General features: G+C 38.3%; 1 protein-coding gene across 1 annotated transcript in view; it reads left to right on the top strand.

Moving 5' to 3' along the window:
• The window catches only part of TRPM6 (transient receptor potential cation channel, subfamily M, member 6), a 178,452-nt gene that overhangs the window by 126,210 nt on the left and 30,279 nt on the right, over positions 1-21,963 (top strand). The window contains exons 25-30 of the mRNA XM_006835005.1: positions 1,880-3,024; positions 3,200-3,312; positions 7,249-7,372; positions 14,726-14,817; positions 15,911-15,969; positions 18,457-18,482. Of these exons, the coding sequence (XP_006835068.1) occupies positions 1,880-3,024; positions 3,200-3,312; positions 7,249-7,372; positions 14,726-14,817; positions 15,911-15,969; positions 18,457-18,482 (1,559 nt within the window). The remainder of the gene's footprint in view (positions 1-1,879; positions 3,025-3,199; positions 3,313-7,248; positions 7,373-14,725; positions 14,818-15,910; positions 15,970-18,456; positions 18,483-21,963) is intronic.

Here is a 21,963-nt window from a genome sequence, read left to right as displayed (position 1 = left end):
TATTTGGAAGGGAATATACATATACTTTGTGCTCTTTCCCTCATCATCTTGCCAACTCTGGTTTTGCAGTTTCCAGAGGGTCAGGAAGCCCTTATTAAGTTAAAGAAGTTGGATTCTATAGCAGAAGCAATAAATAAATGACTCCATCCACACAGAAAATAACAAAAATGGAAAACATTACACTCTTTATTTTTTAATACCTACCTACAAAGCTCCCAGAAAGAAGAAATGGAAGATCTATCAATCCATGTGACTTGAGCTGTGTTCTAAAAAGGGAAAGTCTAACACTGCTTTGGAAAGTGCTTGATACACATGAAGTGTTTAGCCTGGTGATATAATCACTGCTTCCTTTGCCTCCATATAAGATTGGAGTCATTCTATATGTCTGCGCATGGTCAAGTCTGCCTTGAAACTGTTGGTTAGATTCCATCCCTTGTTTTGTTTTTACTTTATTCCTATTCATCAAAGATTTTCATTATTGAGACATTTTGTAGTATCTTCCTTATATCCATCCCAACAGAAAAAATGAAGATGAAGCACACGAATAAAAGAAAGAAAGACCACTCTTGAAGGTTGATGTACTTTATTTAGGAAAGTTACATGAATGATAAAGTTGTGTAGTACTTGTATAGCTGAAGGTTTTTAGTATTATTCTCACATGAATCAGTAGCAGGACATAATAGCATTGGGTTAAATTTTTCAAAATAATTTAAAAAATTTGCCTCAGGGTTTTTATGAATATAGTTCTATTTGGAACTTGGGAAGTCTATTTGTTGATGTGGAGTTTTTTTGTTTGTTTGTTTTTAAGCTCTGTAAAGACATCCCCATTCCCCAATTACATATTTAATTATTGATTATCTTCTTGCCATTCTGGTTTCTTCATTAACATTTTCTTTCCCCACCAAAATTGTCCAATTCTTGCCAAGAAAAAATACTCAAATATTTGTTATGTACATTCACAAATAAAAATAAGATAATGAATCAGATGATTACTGGGATAACAGGAAGGTGGGAATGTCGTTTTGAAATAGTAGAAAGAAGCAAGGGCTAGAAATGTATCGTAACTTTTCTCTCATTGGGTGAGTCTTAGTTATCTAGAGCTGCTGTAACAGAAATACCACCAGTGGATAGCTTTACCAAACAGAAATTTACTACCTCATAGTGTAGGAGGCTAGAAGTCTAAAACCAGGGGAAGACTTTCTTTCTCTTTTAGCTCTCAGGGAAGGTCCTTGTTTCCTTTCAACATCTGTGGGCCCAATGTTCTTGGAAAGCTTTATATACTTTGGCATCAGTCTTGTCCTGGGCCAATAAGGTTCTCAGCACAGGGACCCTGGGTCCAAAGGACATGTTTTGCTTCTGGCTTTTCTTTCTTGGTGGTACTGAGATCCCATCTTTTCTGCTTACTTCTCTATCCTTTTATCTCTTCTAAGATAAAAAATGATGAAGACCATACCCAAGGAAACTCTGTTTACCTCGGATCAGGGATGTGACCTGAATAAGGATGTTGTCTCCCCCTCACAACTAATTAGCTTATTGCATCAGATCACACCATGAGGGATGATTACATCTTTACCTAACTGCCAATTACATCAGTACAAAATTGCTAATGGGAGTCATGGTCCAGCCAAGGTGACCCCTGATTTAGGGGTATACAATTCAGTCCATGACAGGTTGATAGTGGAATTTACAGGTGTGGGAAAGATCACCTGGGATGGGAATATATAGTGGAGAGAGAAGAAGGCAGAGCACAGACCTAACTTTGGCGGAAGCAGCTAAAACTGAGGAACCGTATAAGGATATAAATAGGACAGGAAGTGGGCAAGGCAGATTGCCATTGGCTTAATGTATTTACTGGTTTTCTCCCTTCCCTCAACATTAGGGTCACAGAGATGTACTTCCAACTGAAAGAAATGAATGAGAAGGTGTCTTTTATAAAGGACTCCTTATTGTCTTTGGACAGCCAGGTGGGACACCTTCAGGACCTTTCTGCATTGACCGTGGATACCTTAAAAGTCCTTTCTGCTGTTGACACCTTGCAAGAGGATGAGGCTCTTCTGACAAACAGGAAGCTTTCTACTTGCAGAAAACTTCCCCATAGCTGGAGCAATGTCATCTGTACAGAGGTTCTAAGTAGCATGGAGACCTCTGGAGAGAAGAAGTACCAGTATTATAGCACGCCACCTTCTTTGCTGCAGAGGTTGGCTAGAAGCCAACATCATCCAAAAGTGGAGAGGGGGCATTTTCTTGATATTACAGACAATCTGAGACAAGCTCCAAATGTACGCAATGAGCAGGAAGAGCAAGAAACAAAAAATGGTACAGCTGCTTCTGGGGTGTACCTTAACTGGCAAGTGCATCCAAATTATGGTCAATTTCTCCAGGTTCCTACTTATATAAAGCAAGTTTCTTTTCCTTCAGAAATGACTTTGTCTCTATCCAGACCATCTGAGGAAGCAGAGGCAGATATGCTGACAACTGAGCAGGTCATCCAGAGTGAGGTCCCCTTTCATCTGAACTGGCAGTCACCAGTTATCTCAGACCAGGGGTTAATAGCCGAACCCAAGGAGCAGTATGTGACACTCACTCAGGCACAAGCCAAACAACACCAAGGGGAACAAATTCTACCTATCTTGACTTCCAAACCTGCACCCATGAAAGCAACCTCGCTTCCTTCCCAAGTGGAGAGCATGCGGACTGGAGGTGGATATGTGAACTGGGCATTTTCAGAAGTCGATGAAACTGGTGTGTGTAGCATCAAGAAAAAATGGCAAACTTACTTACCTTCCACTTATAGCAGTGACTCAACCCAGAATGGACCCTGCCAGATGCAAAGCCGGGCCAGATCCCTCTGTGAGAACCCAACAAGATTGGCCCAATGTAGTGATTGCTCAGAGGTGGGACCATGGTCCCAGCCAAACTCTTCCTTTTGGATCAATCCTCTCCGCAGAAACAGGTTCTTCATTAGGAGCTATAGTTTTAGATTCCACAAAGAAGACAAATTGATAAAGACCTGTAAGATTAAAAGTAAGAAGTAAACACTTTTTTTTAAATTGTATTAAATTCTTTACATAGCACCATTTTAAAATTTTTATTAATTTAAACTGAATTACCAATCTCCCCATTCTTTGGGTGTATTTTGTAAAGCAGCATTGTTCCCCCTTACCATCTTAATTTTCTCTTGTAAACCATTTCCTTACAGATCTTTCACAATCCTCAGAAATAGAACCATCAGCATGGGCCAAAGCAAAAATTGTAGCCAAAGACAGGAAATTGTCAAAGAAAAAGAAGAAAGCACAAAAACTGGAGGTGCCAGTAAGTCTACCCATAGTCTTTTATATTTTTAGTAATTGAGGTCATGGGCTCTCTTAGCTTGGTTTCTTTTTTTTTAAAAATGCCATGGACACAAAGTAGTATTTTACTGGAAGAGTGAAGATATGGACTTCTCAGTTATCATAATGGATATATCACAGTTTGTGTATTTGCTCATGTGTTGAGGACATTTAAGTTTTCTTCTTTTTTTTTTGTATTTCTAAATGAACATTTGTGTACAAGTAAGTCTTTGTATGAACATATATTTTCATTTCTTTTTGTACCCAAGAGTCAACTGCTGGGAATCATAGGGTAAGTGTATGTTTAAGTATTTAAGAAAATGCCAAAACATTTTCCAAAGGGATTGTACCATTTTATATTTCCACCAGTGTTGTATTAGAGTTTCAGTTCTTCCACATCTTTATCAGTCTTTAGTGTGCTCAGTCTTTTGACTTTTACCCATTCTAGTTGATGTGTAGTGGTACCTCATGGCGTGGTTTTCATTTGTATTTCTGTGGTGATGAATATTGTTCAGCATCTTCTCATGCGCTTATTTTCCATTCATGTATATTTTGCATATTTAAAAAATGGGGCTTTTTGCCTTTTTACGTTGTAAGAGTTCATTATATAGTCTACATATAAGCCTTTTGTTGTATATCGGTTTTGAAAATATTTTCTCACAGTCTGTGGCTTGCCTCTTCATTTTCATAAGTGCCCCTGGAGGAGCTTGAAGTTTTGATTTTGATGAAATCCACTGTTTTTTATTTTTCCTTTTCTTTCAAAGTCTGTGTTTTTGGTGTCATATAAATTTCTTTTTTGCGAAACTCCAAATAACTGAGATTTTCTCCTATGTTTCTTCTAAGAGTTTTACAGTTTTAGTTCTTATATTTAGCTCTTACATGAATGTACAAATATAATTCGAAAACTCAAAAGGAAGAACACATTAGCATTTCTCAAGTTAAAGGGACTGCAGTAGTAAAGGATTGTGGGAAAAATATTGAATTATGGGCAAAATATGGAATGACACAAGAAGTACCAAAACAAGATGGAAAGAAATACAGAGTCACACTACCAAAAGAATTACTTAACACCCAGCCATTTCAGGAGGTAGCATACGATCAAAAACCAACGGATGATTTCAAGATGTACTGAAGGCATTAATGGAAAACAAGGCTCCAGGAATTGATGGAACTCCAATTGATATGTTTCAACAAGTGGATGCAACACTGGAAGCACTCACTCATCTGAGCCAAGAAGTTTGAAAGACAGCTACTTGGCTAATTGATTGGAAGAGATCCATATTTGTGTCCATTCAAAAAATAAGTGAGCCAACAGAATTTAGAAATTATCAAGGAGATTACTAACATCACACTTAAGTAAAACTTTGCTGAACATAATTAAAAAGTGATTACAACAGTACATCATCCAGAAGCTGCCAGAAATTCAAGCTGGGTTCAGAAGAGGACATGTTGTTGTTGTTAGGTGCCATCGAGTCGGTACTGACCCATAGCGACCTTATGCACAGCAGAACGAAACACTGCCCGATCCTGGGACAACCTCACTAATGTTGCCACGCTTGAGTCCATCGATTCTGATACTTGGCCAATCCATCTCGTTGGGGGTCTTCCTCTTTTTCTCTGACCCGCCACCTTACCAAACATGATATCCTTCTCCAGAGGCTAGTCCCTCCTGACAATATGCCCAAAGTGTGAGAGACGAAGTTTGGCCATCTTGGCTGCACTTCTTCAAAAAAGGTTCTGTTGGACATAGAACAAGAGATGTCATTTGCTGATTTCATATGAATCTTGGCTGAAAGCAGAGAATACCAGAAAGGTGTTTACCTATGTTTTATTGACTATGCAAAGGCATTTGACTGAATGGGTCATAACAATTATGGATAGCATTGTGAAAAATGAGAACTCTAGTAGATTTAATTGTGTTCATATAGACCAAGAGTTAGTCATTTAAATAGAACAAGGGGAAACTTCATAGTTAAAATTCAGGAAAAGTGTGTGTCAGGGTTGTAACTTTTCACCATGTTTATTCAATCTATATGTCAAATAAATAATCTGAGCAGATGGGCTGACTATATGAAGAAGAACATGGCATCAGAATTGGAAGAAGACGCATTAATAACCTATAAAATGCAGGTGACACAACTTTGCTTACTGAAAGTGAAGAGGACTTGAAGCACTTACTTACTGTTAAAGGTCAAAGACTATAGTCCTTTAGTATGGGTTATACCTAAACATAATGAAAGGAGTTCTGGTAGTGTTGGTCTGAGCCGTGGAGTTGGTTGTGACTCATAGTGACTCTGCATAGGATTTCCAAGGCTGTAAATCGTTACAGGAGTGGAAAGCCCCATCTTTCTTGTGCAGAGTAGCTGGTAGATTTAAACTGCTGACCTTGTGGTAAGCAACTCATCTTATAAAACATTAGTAATCCACTACACTACCAGAGCTCCTTTTAGTGATCAGCAGTTCAAATCTACCAGCTGCTCTGCAGGAGAAAGATGAAGCTTTCTGCTCTAGTAAAGATATACAGCTTTGGAAACTGTATACAGGGTCATTATGAGTCAAAACCAACTCCATGGCACATAACCACCAGCAAACATAATGAAAACAAAAATCCTTAACAACTGGATCAATATGCAACATCATGGTAATAGAGAAAAGACTGAAGTCAAAGATTTCAATTGATTTAGATCCATAATCAATGCCCAGAGTCCTAGTGTGACACTGCAGGTTAATGTGTGGACTGCAAGGTCGGTTTGAATCTCAAGGTCTGTGTCTTAAGCTCACCAACCGCTCCTCAGAAACAATATACAGGGTCGCTATTAGTCAGAACCGATTTCATGGCACTTAACAACAACATAATCAATACCCAGGGAAGCAGCAGTCAAGAAATCAAATGGCATATTGCATTGGGCAGAGCTGCTGCAAATGACCTCTTTAAAGTGATATTGAAAAGCATCTGACCCAAGTCATGGAATTTTCAATTGCCTCAAATACATGGGAAAGTTGGATCATGCCTAAAGAAGGCCAAGAAAAAATTGATGCATTTCAATTATGGTGTTGGCAAAGAATATTGAATATACCATGGATTTCCAGAGGAACAAAGTAATCTGCTTTGGAAGAAGTATAGCCAGATTGCTCCTTAGAAGCAAAGATGGTAAGATTTTGTCTGATGTACGTTGGACATGTTATCAGGAGAAACCAGTACCTGGAAAAGACCATCATGTTTGGTAGAGTAGAGGGCTAGCAGAAAAATCAAGAGCCTCAACAAGATGGATTGATAGAGTGGCTTTAGCAATGGGCTCCAACAGAACAATGTGAGGATGATGCAGGAAGCAGCAGTGTTTGATTCTGATGTATGTCGGGTCACTATGAGTTGAAACAGACTGAAACACACCTAATAATGACAGCAGCTCTTACATTTAGGTTTAGATTCATTTTGAGTTAATACTATTATTTTGCATATAATGACAGATAAAGGTTGAGATTCTGTCCTTTATTGACCCCAAATGTTGTATTTCCCCCCTCAATATCGATGTTTCTCAAAAAAGTAGTTCCTTTCCATCAACATGAGTATCACCTGGGAACTTCTAAGACGTGCACCTTCTTGTTCCTTCTCCCCCTGGAACTACTGAATCAAAACTCCTGGGGGTGGAGCCCAGCAATCTGTGGTGTAACACAGCCCTTCAGGTAATTCTGATACACTGTCAAGTTTGAGAATCTCTGATCTACACCCTCGTTCTAAATGATGACAACAGATAGAAACCACACAGACTCCTAAGAAAAAGAATTTTTCTTTTAAAGCTTTTCAGGTGATATTGGTTGGCCAAGGTTGGCAACTACTGCTCTTTACTTAAGTTCCTCCACTAATGTAACTCAACATTTTTTCATATCTCGTTGTGTTCTAATGAATGCCTCTCTCCAGGTCATAACAGTCAACACCTGCTCTCAAAGTGACCAACTGAATTCAGAGCCAGGAGGAAACAGCATCTCAAGAGAGGAGGAGTACAGCAAGAACTGGCTCACGGTGTCCAAATTTAGTCAGATAAGTATGTAACACTCTGTAGTTCTGGATTCTAAACACTTGGGCAGAGTTTTCTCAATGTAGAGACTTTAGACTGCCGGTGGTCCCTATTCTTGTTTCAAGTGGAAATGATTGAAAAATTAGGTGATAACACATTCCTTCCTGTTTTAAACTTTTAATGAAAGGAATACATTTTTCATTTGTTTCATCAAATGGTTACTAGATTCTAGAAAAAAAAGAGCTGAGATTTAGATAGTCTCTTACTTTCAAAATTGTTGAGAAAGTTTTCACAGAGAGCACCCATTTAGTCTGGTTTATGGGGAAAGTGAATAAGGAAGATTGTAGAAGAATTGATGCTTTTGAGTTCTGGTGTTGGAGGAGAATATTGAAAGTACCATGGGCTTCCAATAAAACAAACAGATCTGTATTGAAGAAGTGCAGCCAGAGTGCTCCTTGGAGGTCAGAGGTGGCCAAACTTCGTCTCTCATACTTTGGACATATTGTCAGGAGGGACCAGTCACTGGAGAAGGATATCATGTTTGGTACGGTGGAGGACCCCCAGTGAGATGGATTGACAAAATGGCAGCATCAATAGGCTCAAGCGTGACAATGATAGTAAGGTTGGCCCAGGATTGGGCAGTGTTTTGTTCTGCTGTGCATAAGGTCACTATGGGTCAGTACCGACTTGATGGCACCTAAAAACAACAACAAAAATGGGGAAAGATGAGGACAAATGATCTAATTATTAAAATTCTTAGTGTTCCCATGAACACTGATAGGACCCCTACACAAAACTCATTGCATTGAGTTATAGTTGGTTATTTATGGCTGCCCACATAGAGTGATAATTCTGTGTTCAAGTGTCCCTTAGGCTTGGTGTTTGTAGTAGAGGGAAGACTGGTTAAGCAGCTAGAAATGAGGACTATGAGCAGGGCAATTGTATGACTATGAAATAAACTTGGGTAGATAAGACGGGGCATATTACGCATAGAATGGAAAGCAATCATGAGAGCTTTGATCTTCTTGAATTAGATGACACGGGATCCTTATTGATTTTTAAAAACAGTGGGGGCTATGTGATTGAGAAGTCAGAGAGATTTAAAATTATTTGGAATACTAAACATAAGGTACAAATAGACATTTTATTGAAATGTATGTTCTATAGCTTATTTAAAGCCCAGCTGTGCTAATGAGGTGTGTTTCTATCAATGCTTCTTAACTGGGTTCAGTGTTGTACCACCTTCTGCTCTGCCACTGGGATACTTGCAATGTCTGGAAATAATTTTGGATGTCACATATGGGATGAAGGAAGCTAAGAGCACCTAGTGGATGGATATAGGCCAAGATGCTGCTTGTTGTTGTTGTTGTTAGGTGCCATCGAGTCGGTATCAACCCATAACGACCTTATGCACAGCAGAATGAAACATTGGCCGATCCTGGGCATCCTATAATGCTTTGGGCAGCCTGCACAACCAAGAATTACCTGACTCAAATTGTCAATGTTAAGGCTGAGAAATTCTGATTTATTTATTTTTGATTGTCTCTTAAATCACTGAGAGTCTATTAGATTCTAAGCTGAAAGAGGCACTAGAAATTAAATTATTGAGACCCTCCTCAATTTACAGATACGGCTGGAGAGCTTGATTGTCTTGTCCCAATTACACAGTTTACTAGAGACCATAATTTTGAATAAGCAATTTCCACACCTTAAGAAATGGTTCTAAAAGTTAAAAGAAAAAAAAAAAAAAAAGGTTCTGAGACCAATTAGATATATTCATTTTATTTGTAAATATTGTATATTTATATTACATACTATTTGTTTATATTTTTATAAGTAGTACAAATAATATTAAGGTTACTGCATATGGCTCTTACTGGAGTTATTTAAATTCTCCCAATGAATTTCAAACAGAGCAAGTTGTGAGTGGCTGGGGAGTTGTGGGAGAGAATTCCTTTGAACTCAGATCAGTAGGCAGAGATGACCTAGGGAAATAAGCTTACCCCAAGTGGCTTGCTAGTGTGAGGAGATGAAGATATCCAGTATCTACCTTGAAACACATCTAAAATCTGAGAATCTCCCTTTTGAAATGGGTCAAAGTTAAGAATTAGTTGGAAAAAAACCCCAAAACATTAAAAAGTAAAAATTTGTAGGTATGTACATATGTGTTGGGGGAAGGTATGGAGAGATGCTTTTGTTAGGTAGTTCTCTTCAAACAGAACAAGCAAGGTTCTAAAGAAATTAACTATGAAAAGAATACGTGTATTTTCAGCTTTTCCTAAAATCCTGGTGCGGCGGTTCAAACTCATCAGCTGCAACTTGGAAACCCTATACAGGGTCGCTATGGGTCAGAACTATGCACTTAACAACAACAAGAACAGCATGGTTGCTTTGGGAGTGCGTTGGCTCCTTAGGATAAGCACTGGGCTGAAAACTACAAGGTGGTGGTTTGAGTCCACCAGCTGCTCCTGGGGAGAAAAAATGAGGATTTTTGCTTCTGAAAAGATTTACAGCCTCAGAAACCCTATACAGGATTGTTAGCAGGGTTGCTGAGTCAGAACCGACTTGACAGCACTTGATAACAACAACAGCATGAATTCTGATACTGGTGTGGCTCTGTGGGCTAATGCACCAGACTGCAAAGCCATTTGAACTGCAAGGTTGGTGGTTCAAGTTCACCAGCTGCTCCTTGGAAACCCTACACAGGGTCACTATGGGTCGGAACCGACTCGATGGCAACTAACAACAACAACTATTGAAGCAATATTTACTGTATTTTTATGATACTCTAATATAAAAAAGAATATCATATATAAACTATTGTGATTTTCCAACAGACTATCTGTACTCCTGATGTACTTTTATTTTTTTTCTCAGCACAAAATCACTATGGAAAACTAAGCTCTGGTAGTGTAGTGGTTATGAATCGGGCTGCGAACTGCAAGGTCAGCAGTTTGAAACTACCCGCTATTCTGCAGGAGAAAGATGAGGCTTTCTGCCCCTGTAAAGATTTACAGCCTCGGAAACCCTGTACAGGGTTGCTGTGAGTTGGAATCGACTCCATGGCACATCACAACAGCATATATATATATAAACTTTTTATTGTGATTTGGGTGAAGGTTTATAGAGTAGAGTTTTACATTCAACAATTCATAATCTGCTGCTTAATCTAATTGATTACAGTCCCCTCAGAGTAGCATCGCTTATTCCACTTCTTCTCTGTATTTCCTATTTCCATTCCTTCTTCTTTCCTAATCCTTCCAAACTCTGCCCTTGTCTAAATGCTGCCCTGTTGATCTCAAATGGTTGATTAGTCTAAGGTGTGCATTCCTCACTAGTGTATTGTTCCCTTTATAAATCTGTCTGTTGTTTGTCTGAGAATTGAATCAGGACTGTGAGTTCAATCTCAGATCTGAAAGGTAACTAATGGCCACAGTCTCAGGGATTTCCCCTGTCTCTAGCTGACCAGTAAGCCTGGTCTCTTTGATAAATAAGAGTTTTGTTTCACATTTCTCCCATTTTATCCAGTACCATCTAATGTGATCCTTTTCAGAGCAGATGGTGTTAGAATCTAGACATAATCTAGTTCTTCTGGTCCCTTAGTCCACTAGACTGATGGTTTACATGTGCCTTCAATTTTTATCACTCTTTTTGCCTCCAGACAGGGATAGACCTATTACTACACCTTAGACGACTGCTCATGCGCTTTTATGACCCCAGTCACTATCATCAAAGTAGGATGTAGAACATTGTCTTTGTAGACTGTTACATGTCAGTTGAACTTGGAGTCCCCTAAAACTATGGTCCTGGGCCCCCAGGCCCAGTGACTCATTCCCTGAAAGTACTTGGTTCTGTCTAAGTTTTCATAACGTTGCCCCCTGCATGCTCTTTCATATTCATAGATATATTTGCAGCAAAAATAAATACCCATGTTGTTGTTGTTAGGTGCCATTGAGTCAGTTCAGACTCAGCCACCTCATGCACAATAGAACGAAACACTGCTTGGTCCGGCACCATCCTCACAATTGTTGTTGTACTTGAACCCACTGGTGATGACTATGCTAATCCATCTCTTTTTCGCTGACCCTTCACTTTACCTAGTACTATGTCCTTCTCCAGGGACTGTTCCCTCCTGATAATACGTCTGAAGTATGAGAGACGAAGTCTGGCCATCCTGGTTTCTAAGGAACATTCTGGTTGTAATTCTTCCAACACACATTGTTTGTTCTTCAAGAAGTCCATGGTACTTTTAATATTCTTCTCCAACACCATAACTCAAATGTATCCATTCTTCTACAGTGTTCCTCATTCATTGTCCAACTTTCACATGTACGTGAAGCTGTTGGAAACGCCATGGCTTGGATCAGGTACACCTTAGTCCTCAAACTGACATCCTTGCTCTTAAACACTTTAAAGATGTTTTGTGCAGCAGATTTACCTAACACAATCTGTCATTTGATTTCTTGACTGCTGCTTCCATGAGTGGTGATTTTATATCCAGTAAAATGAAATGAAGTCTTAGACAACTTCAATCTTTTCTCCATTTATCATGATTCTATTTATTGGTCCAATAGTGAGGATTTTTGCATTCTTTACATTGAGGTGCAACCCATACTATGGTATTTTATTTTAATCAGTAAGTATTTTAAGTTCTCATTGCTTTCAGCAAATAAGATTGTATCATCTACATATCACAGATTGCCAACAAGTCATTCTCCAATTCTGATGCCTTGTTATTCTTCATAAAGCCAGCTTCTGAGATTATTTACTCAGTGTACACATTAAATACAAATGATGAAAGAATACAATGCATACAAATGCCCATACAAGTATCCAATGTCAAACCTACATTTATTGTGGGTATACTCTCATTCTCTTTCACACACCTGTTCAGCCTGCCTGTCTATTCACTTGCATATTACTTTCTTCTTTACCCAAGTAACACATGGATTAATTATTTCCCAGGTATGTTCCATCTTGAAAATCTTGACTTCCTTTCTATTTGGAAGTTCTGTAACTACACTATTCCCTCCTTTTACTGTGTAATTTCTTTGTTATAAATTAATGTCTCTGGTTTCCTATTTTCAATCTCTTAGGTTAGTTTTAGTTGGATGCATCTATATTTTAGCTAGTAATATTTTAAAAAATGATTATTTGTTGTTGTTATTCTTGAGAATATGTCCAACAGAACATGTACTAATTCAATAATTTCTACACCTATAGTTTAGTAACATTAATTACATTCTTCAAATTTTGCAGCCATTTTCAATCTCTTTTTCTAAGTTGTTCCTTCTCTTCATTGCCTCACAAACTCACACTGTCTCCTAAGCTTCCTATCTAATCGTTCATGTTCTTGTTGCCAATTTGGTGTTGTTGTTAAGTGCCATCAAGTTGGTTCTGACTCATAACGACCCTGTATAGGGTTTCCAAAGAACTGCTGGTGGGTTTGAAGCACTGACCTTGTGGTTAGCAGGCCAGTGCTTATCATTTATATTTTAGCTAGGACTCCATCTAGATAGTTCTTTAAAAAGTGCAGTGTTCTAGGCATTTATTACTTATTAAGTCAAACTATTATTTGGCTACAAACTACTGGGATATTTTTGGTTTCAGGCTTAAGCTTTAAAGATTATCTTAAGACAGTAGTTTAAAGAGTTTAGCATCAAAGATTCCAGAAAGTCATGAGTTCCGTGATAATTTGAAAATTTGTTCTGCATTTCCCCCCTTTTGATTAGGAGTCTTCTGTAGAATCTTTGATCAAAACATGTAGCTGGGCACCATCTGGTTGTTTTAGTTTTATGGAATGGATTGCTCGTAACTCTTAATAAATAATGTTTTCAGAATTAATCTAGCCAGCCATTTACTAAATAATTATTGGGTACCTACTTATATGCCAGCGATTCTGTAAAGTACCAGATATAAATAATAACAGTGATCCTCATCTTCCTTTAAAATAAAAAGCTAATATTTAAAACCAATTTGATTTCTGTTCTAGCATTGTTTTTCTTTTAAAGTAGCAAAAACACTGAACTGGAAGGTAAGTAGTTTAAACCTATCAGCTTAATGGGAGAAAGATGAGACTTTCTACTCCTATAATTATTTACAGTCTCCAAAACCCTATACAGGGTTGCTATGAATTAGAATGGACTGATGGCAGTGGATTTGATTTTTTTGGACTAAGATGCTTAATGTAGTTGTAAAGGAATGATTCCTAACATTTTAGAACTAAAACACCACAGGAAAAGGTGAATGCAAAAAAAAAAAATAATAATAATAATTACTAAAATTTACTTAAAGGTATTGTTTTATAGTAGAGGTTATAGATGGTTTTGAATTCGTGGGTGTCACAAACTGTTAAGTGCTCAATTACAAAGTACTCAAGGCACAAGGTTGGCAGTTTGAACCCAGCTAGAGGTACCTGGGGGAAACACACCTGGAGGTCTGCTTCTGAATGGTCGCAGCCTTAAAAACCCTAAGGAGCAGTTCTGCGTCACACACGTGGGGTTGGCACTAGTTGGAACAGAAACTAACAGCAAATGGATAAATTGGTTTTTGAATTTGATCAAGAATTATGTTCATTGTAAATGTAAAGGTAACAACTTGTTGTTGTTAAGTACAGTTGAGATGATTACAACTCATAGCAACCCTGTGTAGGATTTCCAAGGAGTGGTTGGTGGGTTTGAATCATTGCCCTTGGGTTTAGCCATACATTGTTTATCCTACAGAACCACACCAGGACTCCAAAAGATAATTTAGGTTGTTGTTGTTAAGTGCTATCAAGTCGGTTTTGACTAATAGCGACCCTATATAGGATTTCCAAGGAGCAGCTGGTGGGTTTGAACTGCCGACCTTGTGGTTCACAGCCCAGTGCTGATCCTGTAGTGCCACACCATACCAGAGGGTAACTATTTGTTGTTGTTGTTATGTGCCATGGAGTTGGTTCCCATAGCGACCCTGTACAGAGTTTCCAAGGCTGTAAATCTTTATGGTTGCAGAAAGCTTCATCTTTCTCCCATGGAACAGCTGGTAGTTTTGAACTGCTGACCCTGAATCAGCAGCCCAATTTGTAACCACTAAGGTCATGATGCTGAAGACTAAAAACAGAATACATGAGGGGCTTCAAAAAGTTCATGGAAAAAAAATCCCATGATCTTTCAGTTCTGTTTTTCCATGAACTGTCTGAAGCCCCCATAAGTAACCTTCAGGCACTTGAGGAAATTACAGAATGACAGCAACTTGGTAACTTTTGTGCAGAACAGAGAAATAAAACTATATTTAATGCATTAGATGAATGTACTGTGTTCAGATTTTTCCATTTGAAAATTGATTTGAATATAAAACATCTTCATGTATTCTCCATTTTTTCCCCTTCCTTTTCCCAAGGTTTAGAACCATGTATATATCAGAAAATGAAAAGTAAAGAAACTGAACAGCATGCTGTGCAAGTCAGTGATTACCTAAAGCAGTCTCAACAGGTAAAGACATCTTATTTGATAGCTTTTTTTCCAAAAAAGACCACTTATACAATACATCTAGAGTCAGCATACAGAAGATACTGGGAGCAGGGTCGGAAGGAGATATTTGTAGAATTGGGGTTTTCCAAGGGTGGAATGGTTTATTTATAGGGTAGTGAGCTCTGGTGTTCTTTAAGCACAGCTTGGACAGACCCTTTGGCAGATAATTCGAGCATTGTAAAAGACCGTGAGAGTTTCTCCCGTGCTGAGATTCAGTAAATTTGCAATCGGTTGAGTTATAACATCTACAAATACCCGCTAGTTTAAGCACCATCCACCAGGTAGAAAGCACTAACTAGTCAGAGTATACAGACACTTAATTTGGTCTTATTTTGAACATTATCTATATGAACTTGAAAGTGTCTGGTTACTGACAAGCTCAGAGGTTTTGGTAGGAGTGTAATCTGTAGCCTTGGTGTGGCACTGTAGGATTTACACTGGACTGCTAACGGCAAGGTTGGTGGTTCAAACCCATCAACTGCTCCTCAGCAACCTTATACAGGGTCGCTAGGAATTGGAATTGATTCAAAGGAAATTAACAATACCAACAATCTGTGAAAGACTTTGAGAGACAAATGAAAAGATGGTTGTTGTTTTTGTTAAGTACCGTTGAGTCAGTTCTGACTCACAGTGATCATGTATAGGGTTTCCTAGGAGCAGCTGGTGGGTTTGGACTGCTGACTTTGTGGTTAGCATTTCTGTGCTTATCCTACAGTGTCATACCAGTTGCTTGAGGGTACTTGGAGGCAGAGACCTATGTTCAAATCCTGACTTTGACAATTCTATGTTACAAAACCTTGTTTATCAATTAAACTACCAGTTCATTAACTATATCTCTAAAATGGGACTAATGACATCACCACATTGAGTTTGTATTGTGCTGATATTAGTTATCTTTCTAGTTTGGATGTAGTATGTGGATTAAGAGAAATATTGGGCTAGATGAAAGAAAATAAACATCTATCCTCCTTGGAGCATGTTTTGTGAACATTACTGGAAGCTTTGGATGAGAGTTTGTTGGGTGTACATGTAATGACTTCTCCCTTCTGTTCAGGATCTAAGCAAAAACTCTTGGTGGAATTCCAGGTGCAGCAATTTCAACAGGAACTCCATGTGAGTGTTTCTGAATTTCTCTCTCTGAGCATCTTTGATTTGTACTTTTTAACTTGGTTGGTAGCAAAAGTTTTATTTGGTCAGAAAAGGGGGAAAAAGGTGCTTGTCAAATGACAATTTTTTTCTTTATTAGCAATAATGAAAATAATTTATTCTCCAAGTTTTCCTGTTTCTGGTAAAAAGATCTCACCTCTGTGTCTTTTAAGACTATAACAAGGCAAGTATTCCTATAATAAATGAAGCATTTGCCTTTTTTGTGCCAAAAAAAAAAAAAAAAAGGAATAATAATTACTGTATCTTTTCTAATAGATAAGATTGTGAATTTGCATTAAAAAGTGAAAGTTAATCTGTCTTGCCTAAACAAAAATATTTAGATTTAAGGTCAGATTATATTTATATTTTAGTTTTAAAAATAATTTTTTTTTTAACATATGAGATTGATTTTTCTTATTTCTTTGTGGTTTTTAGTAATTTTTTAAATTGTTTGTCAAAATCATAAGGGTTGGGAGACAGGGAGAAAAGGAGAAGGTGGGGAGAGTCTGAGAGGGGCAACTCACATGCTTGTGGACTTAAATAGATTCCTGGAACTTTATTTACTGAAATAAATAAGCAGTTAAGTATTTGGCAACTAACCAAAAGGTTGGCAGTTCAAATCCACTGAGAGGTACCTCAGAAGAAAACCCAAGTAATGTACTTCCAAAATGTCACAGTCATTGAAAACCCAGTGGAGCACACTTCCACTTTGACACACATAGGGGTCACCAAAAGTTGGAATTGACTCAACTGGTTTGGTTGTTTGGTTTTCTGTCTTTTTTGAATTTTATTTATTTAGAGAAGTAAAATTTGAAAATCAACCTAGCAAAAATTACTCGATTTTGTTTTTGGTGTTCTATGAATTTTTCCAGTTCTATCGTCAACTTAGCTATCCACAGAGCCATGGGGTCAGGGTTGGGGTTGGGAAGGATTTAAAATTATAATGGAGCCCTGGTGGTATTGTGGATTAAGAATTGGACTGTTAACCACAAGACTGGTAATTCAAATTCACCAACTGCTCCAAGGGAGAAAGATGAGACTGTCTGCTCCTGTAAAGATTTATAGTCTTGGAAACCCAAGAAACAGTTTTACCCTATCCTGTAAGATCCTTGTAAGTCAGAATCGATTCATTGGCAGTGAGTTTGGTCTAGTTTTTGGTTACTCTACCAAGGGCCACTTGATAACCATGCAGGTAGAAGTCAACTTCTAGTCTGCAGTCAGCTTGTGTTAGAGATGGTCTTTCTTCTGGAGCTCCCATCACACTGTCTTTGTGGAAGCCTGCCACCCGACTCAAAGGGTACATGACTCTCTTCACCCAAAGGTTCAGTAGTTTGTGCTCATACAGAGTCGTGGGTTATTGCAGCATGAAATTAAACAATAATTGTAATTGTACTTTCTTCCCTGAGGACCTTAACTACTGGAGATACTCTTTGAATGCATTTATTCAGACTTGCCCGTGGCCACGTGTGCACTTGAGCAGGGCAAGTAACAATTTAAAGAGAGCTAATTTCAGCCTGTGAACATTTAGGGGCCACGTGGGCTAATGAAACTGATTTGTAGTCTTGTCCAGAGACATTCACAGGCTCATTTGTAGTCATCTGCTTTGCATAGTTCAGGAACCCTTTTGTTTAATTGATCCAAAGCAACACAAACACAGTTCAATCTTATATATGTTGTGTGATCACATAGCTAATTAAAGAAAACAACTGCTTTTAGTTAGCTTCAGGCACACAGTTAATGACTTCCGTGAGTATCTGATGCTCATTTTTCTATGGAAATAATTGTAGGACAGCAAAACTCCTTATTGATGAAGATATTGGACTGATGTAACTGATACTTGTCTTTCAAAGAACTTTGTGTGTGCGCCTGTGTGTGTTGTTAAAGAGCTCTGATGGTGTAACTAAGTGCTCGGCTGCTAACTATAAGGTCAGCATTTTGAACCCCAGCCACTCCATGGGAGAAAGATGTGGCAGCTTGCTTCAAGTAAGGATTCTCAGCTTTGAGACCCTAGGGGAGGCACAATTCTACTCTACCCTATAGGTACCTATGAGTCAGAATCGACTTGACAGCAACGTGTTTTTTGTTGTTGTTAGGTGCCATTGAGTAGATTCTGCCTTATAGTAACCCTATGTGATCGACCAGAACTACCCCATAGGGTTTTCTAGACTGATCTGTACAGGAGCTGATCTTCACATCTTTCTCCCTTGGAGTTATCCAGTGGGTTTGAACTGCCAACTTTCAGTTAGCTGTCAAATGCTTTAACTGTTATACCACCAGTGCTTGTATAGGAAAGGGCTTTAAAAAGTTCACAGAAAAATTCCCTTGTCTTTTTACTTCATTTTCCATGAACTTTTTGAAGCCTCTGCCTATAAAATTGGTGTTAACTGCGTCATATACATTTTCCCTTCTTTGATCATTTAGTGATTTAAACAACTTCATCTATTTTTCCATCAGGTTGAGAAGTTCGAACGGAGTTGACAGTAAGTTTTGTATATTTAAAATTTACATTAAAAAACAACAACTCATTAATAATAAAGTTCCCTGTGCTGCTGATTTTTATAGTTTTGGAAATTTTATCTGTGCTTTTTGTCTACTATACAAAGTAGAAAAGTTCAGTGAAAGAGTAAAAAATGGAATTTCTCCTGATATATACAAATTGCTGCCTGGTTTAAGCATTTTTAAGTTTCCCATGTTTTACTGTGATTTTCTAGCTAGTTCTGTGAGTGATTGCATAACCATTGAATTCATTTCCACCTTTCCTTAACTCTGACTGCCACTTGTTTACATAGTGCTGATTCTGAGCCATTCATGAGATTGTGCGAGAAGGATTCAAAATGTTTGAGGAAAAATGGAATGAAAAGATAATAGATGCTATCATTTGACGAAATTGACCTATACTCATGGAGGTAGTAGCTCAAAATACCAACAGAGAGGGAAGGAGTCTTCACATCAAGTTATAAGTGCTATCCCCTCTGTATACAGGGTAGATAGGGAAGGGCAACTAAGACATTGGCTACCTAAAATGAGGGGGTGATAAAGGCACAAAGTGACTGGCTTACAAGGTTTCAAGAAGGAGTGTAGTTTAAAAGTGTGTGAGGTGGATATAGAGTCCCCACTGAATAGTTTTCATCTTGAGTTGGGTTTGGCAAAAAGAGATGGGGATAAGATTCTTATGATTCAATAGTGAATAACTGTTATCATGACTAATTGTGACTGTCATGGTTGTAAAGGTATAAGTTTTATAACAAAAACAGTAGACTAGTTAATCTTACGGTCCAGAAATAGAGGACCCTAGGACCATCAAAGGAGACGAACACAAGTAGAATGCAGGATCTTATCCAGAGAAACAGAGACACCAAAGATGGAGGCAGAGATGAGGACATGGAGAGAGGGAACAGCTGAGGACTCTAGATTCATGGAAAGCTGGCGGTCAGGAGGCAGACTTGCAGAATGTGCCCTTTAGTGGTTTAATTTATTATATATGCCTGAGTGTTTAAAAAAAAACAAAAAACACTAAAATGAATAGAGAGAAATAGTGTTAATTGATGGTACATGGAGGGGATTATAATCATTGTAATGAAATAAGGTATATGATTTGTTGAATGCAAAACTGATGATCTGCCCTGTAAAGTTTCACTCAGTTCACAATAAAAACTTAAAATAAAAGGATAATGGAGTTTTCCTAAGAACATTCTGAAGCTCCCTTGGATACCCTATGCAGGGTTACTATGAGTCAGAACCAATTCAACGGTACTTAATTACTACTATATGTAGATACCTTTTCCTGTATAGTTTCAGTAGAACTTGCTGCCCAAAATGGCTTAGTAGGACCTAAGCCATGTGAGATAGCTTCCCAGAAAAGTACCTGTCAGTTGTTTTTGTTAAGTACCATGGAGTTGGTTCCGACTCATAGTGACCCTGCACAGGGTTTCCGAGGCTGCAAATCTTTATGAGAGAAGAAAGCCTCATCTTTCTTGGGCAGAACAGCTGGTAGTTTTGAACTGCCAACCTTGAGGTTAGCAGCCCAATTCATAACCACTATGCTACCAGAGCTCCTTAGCTACTCCCAAACTTTACTGCCACCTATAAGCTCCTTTACATATTCTTGATCTGCCTGATGCTGATTGGACCCCCTTGCCTTCCAGAATCTTATTTCACTTTTTTTAGGTTCTCAGTACTCTTCTTGCAGGTGATTTCTTTTTCTCAGTCTTCAAACACATTTTTATCTCAATGAAAAAAAAAATCTTGTTTTCACTTGGCTTTCAAATTTCCATTCTTCTTCCTCACCCCCAAATTAACTGAAAGAGAGTATTAATTGTTGGTCATCAGCCCACTGCCCAAAGTTTCTGTCTGTACCAGTCTACTGAAGCTCCACTTCAACTACCAAAGCAGGACTTCCTGCTTTTCATCTAACTTGTGGTATTTGATTTGATCATTTATCCTTCTTGACATTCTTTCCTTTCTATGTTTCTATGAGGGTCTTCTTCCAAGATTGGCCTTTTCTTTCTTTGTTGATTTGTTCTTGGTCTCTCTGATTGCCTCCTCTTCCTTTACCCAAGATGGGAATCTCAGTCATTTATAATCCTCTTCCCAACCAACTGATTTCTGCTGTCAGCCTTGCCTTTTAACTCTGTTCTACTGCCGAACTCTCTTGAGAGCTGTCTGTTTGCTCCATGCCACTGTTTCTGCCTTAAGGTCTTCATCATTTATATTTCTGGAGGGAAAAAAAAAAATGTATGCTTTCCTTTGCTGTTGATTTTGTGTTAACTTTCTGATTGGTTTCTCTCCCTTTAAACTTTCCCATGTTTAAAGATGGAAGTGATCTTTCTGAATGATAAATCAACACCTACAGAGGAACCTCATTGCCTGCATATCCTTAAAAGTCTTTCTCAATGCTCCTGAACATTTGGCTCCTGTCCAGATTGCCAGCATGATTCCTTTCATGCTTCCAGTAATTCTGCCTTACAAACTACCATCAACTTCCATGTGGATGTCAAAAGCATTTCAAACAAAATGCCCCATCTTCCTTCTCCCCAATCTTAGTAAATGACTATTACACTCTTCCAGTTGTGTGGCCCAAATCTTGAAACCATATTTGACTCGCATTTTATCACATCCCCTCATCCAATCTATTAGTACGTTCTTTAAAATATGTCAAGAATCTGATCACTTGGCTTCTTCCACCATTCCAACCATTTAAAATCACCGTGAACTCTCTCTTATAGTTTATTGTGACCTCCAGACTATTGCTCTTTAATAGCCTGTTTCTCAAGTGCAACACCAATAATCCCTTTAAACGGAAATTTGAATTAAGTCACTCTTTTACTCAAATATCTTTTCATTTCATTCTGTAGAGTGAAGTCCAAAAACTGTCTACAAGACGATTGATTTGCTCCCCAACAATTCTCTGGGCTCATTTCCTCTCTGCTTACTTCATCTTGGTCACATGGTCTTCCTAAAACATGGCGGCAAGCATGGCCCTTCCTCAGGGTATTTACACTTCCTGGTACCTCTTTATTTATCAGGTCTATGCTGAAATTTCACTTTATCAGAGAGGCCTTACTTAACCCTATATAAAACTGCAACTGCCCTGCCCACCATATTTCCTGACTCTCTTAACCTGATATATACATTCAATTGTGCTGGACTGCAGGTCAGACTGAACCACAAGATCAGTGGTTCAAGCTCACCAGCTGCTCCTCAGAAACCCTATACTGGGTTGTTGTGAGCCAGCACCGGATTGACAACACTTAACAACAACAACAACAGCAGCGACATTGTGTACTATATACATTCTATTTTTACTTGTTTATTTGTTCAGTTTCTATTTATCTTTACTAGGATGTAAGTAGAGACTTTGTCTATTTTGATTAGTATTCTTTCCCTTGGACATAGACCAGTGCCTGGGACATATTGAGTGCTCTATAAATAGGGATTGAATGACTGTGAATAGTCTCATCA

The sequence above is a fragment of the Chrysochloris asiatica genome, unplaced genomic scaffold (genome assembly GCF_000296735.1).
Source record: "Chrysochloris asiatica unplaced genomic scaffold, ChrAsi1.0 scaffold00014, whole genome shotgun sequence".
NCBI classification, from domain to species: domain Eukaryota; kingdom Metazoa; phylum Chordata; class Mammalia; order Afrosoricida; family Chrysochloridae; genus Chrysochloris; species Chrysochloris asiatica.
The sequence above is the reverse complement of the archived record's forward strand: the minus strand, read 5'-3'. Positions and strand labels throughout refer to the sequence as shown.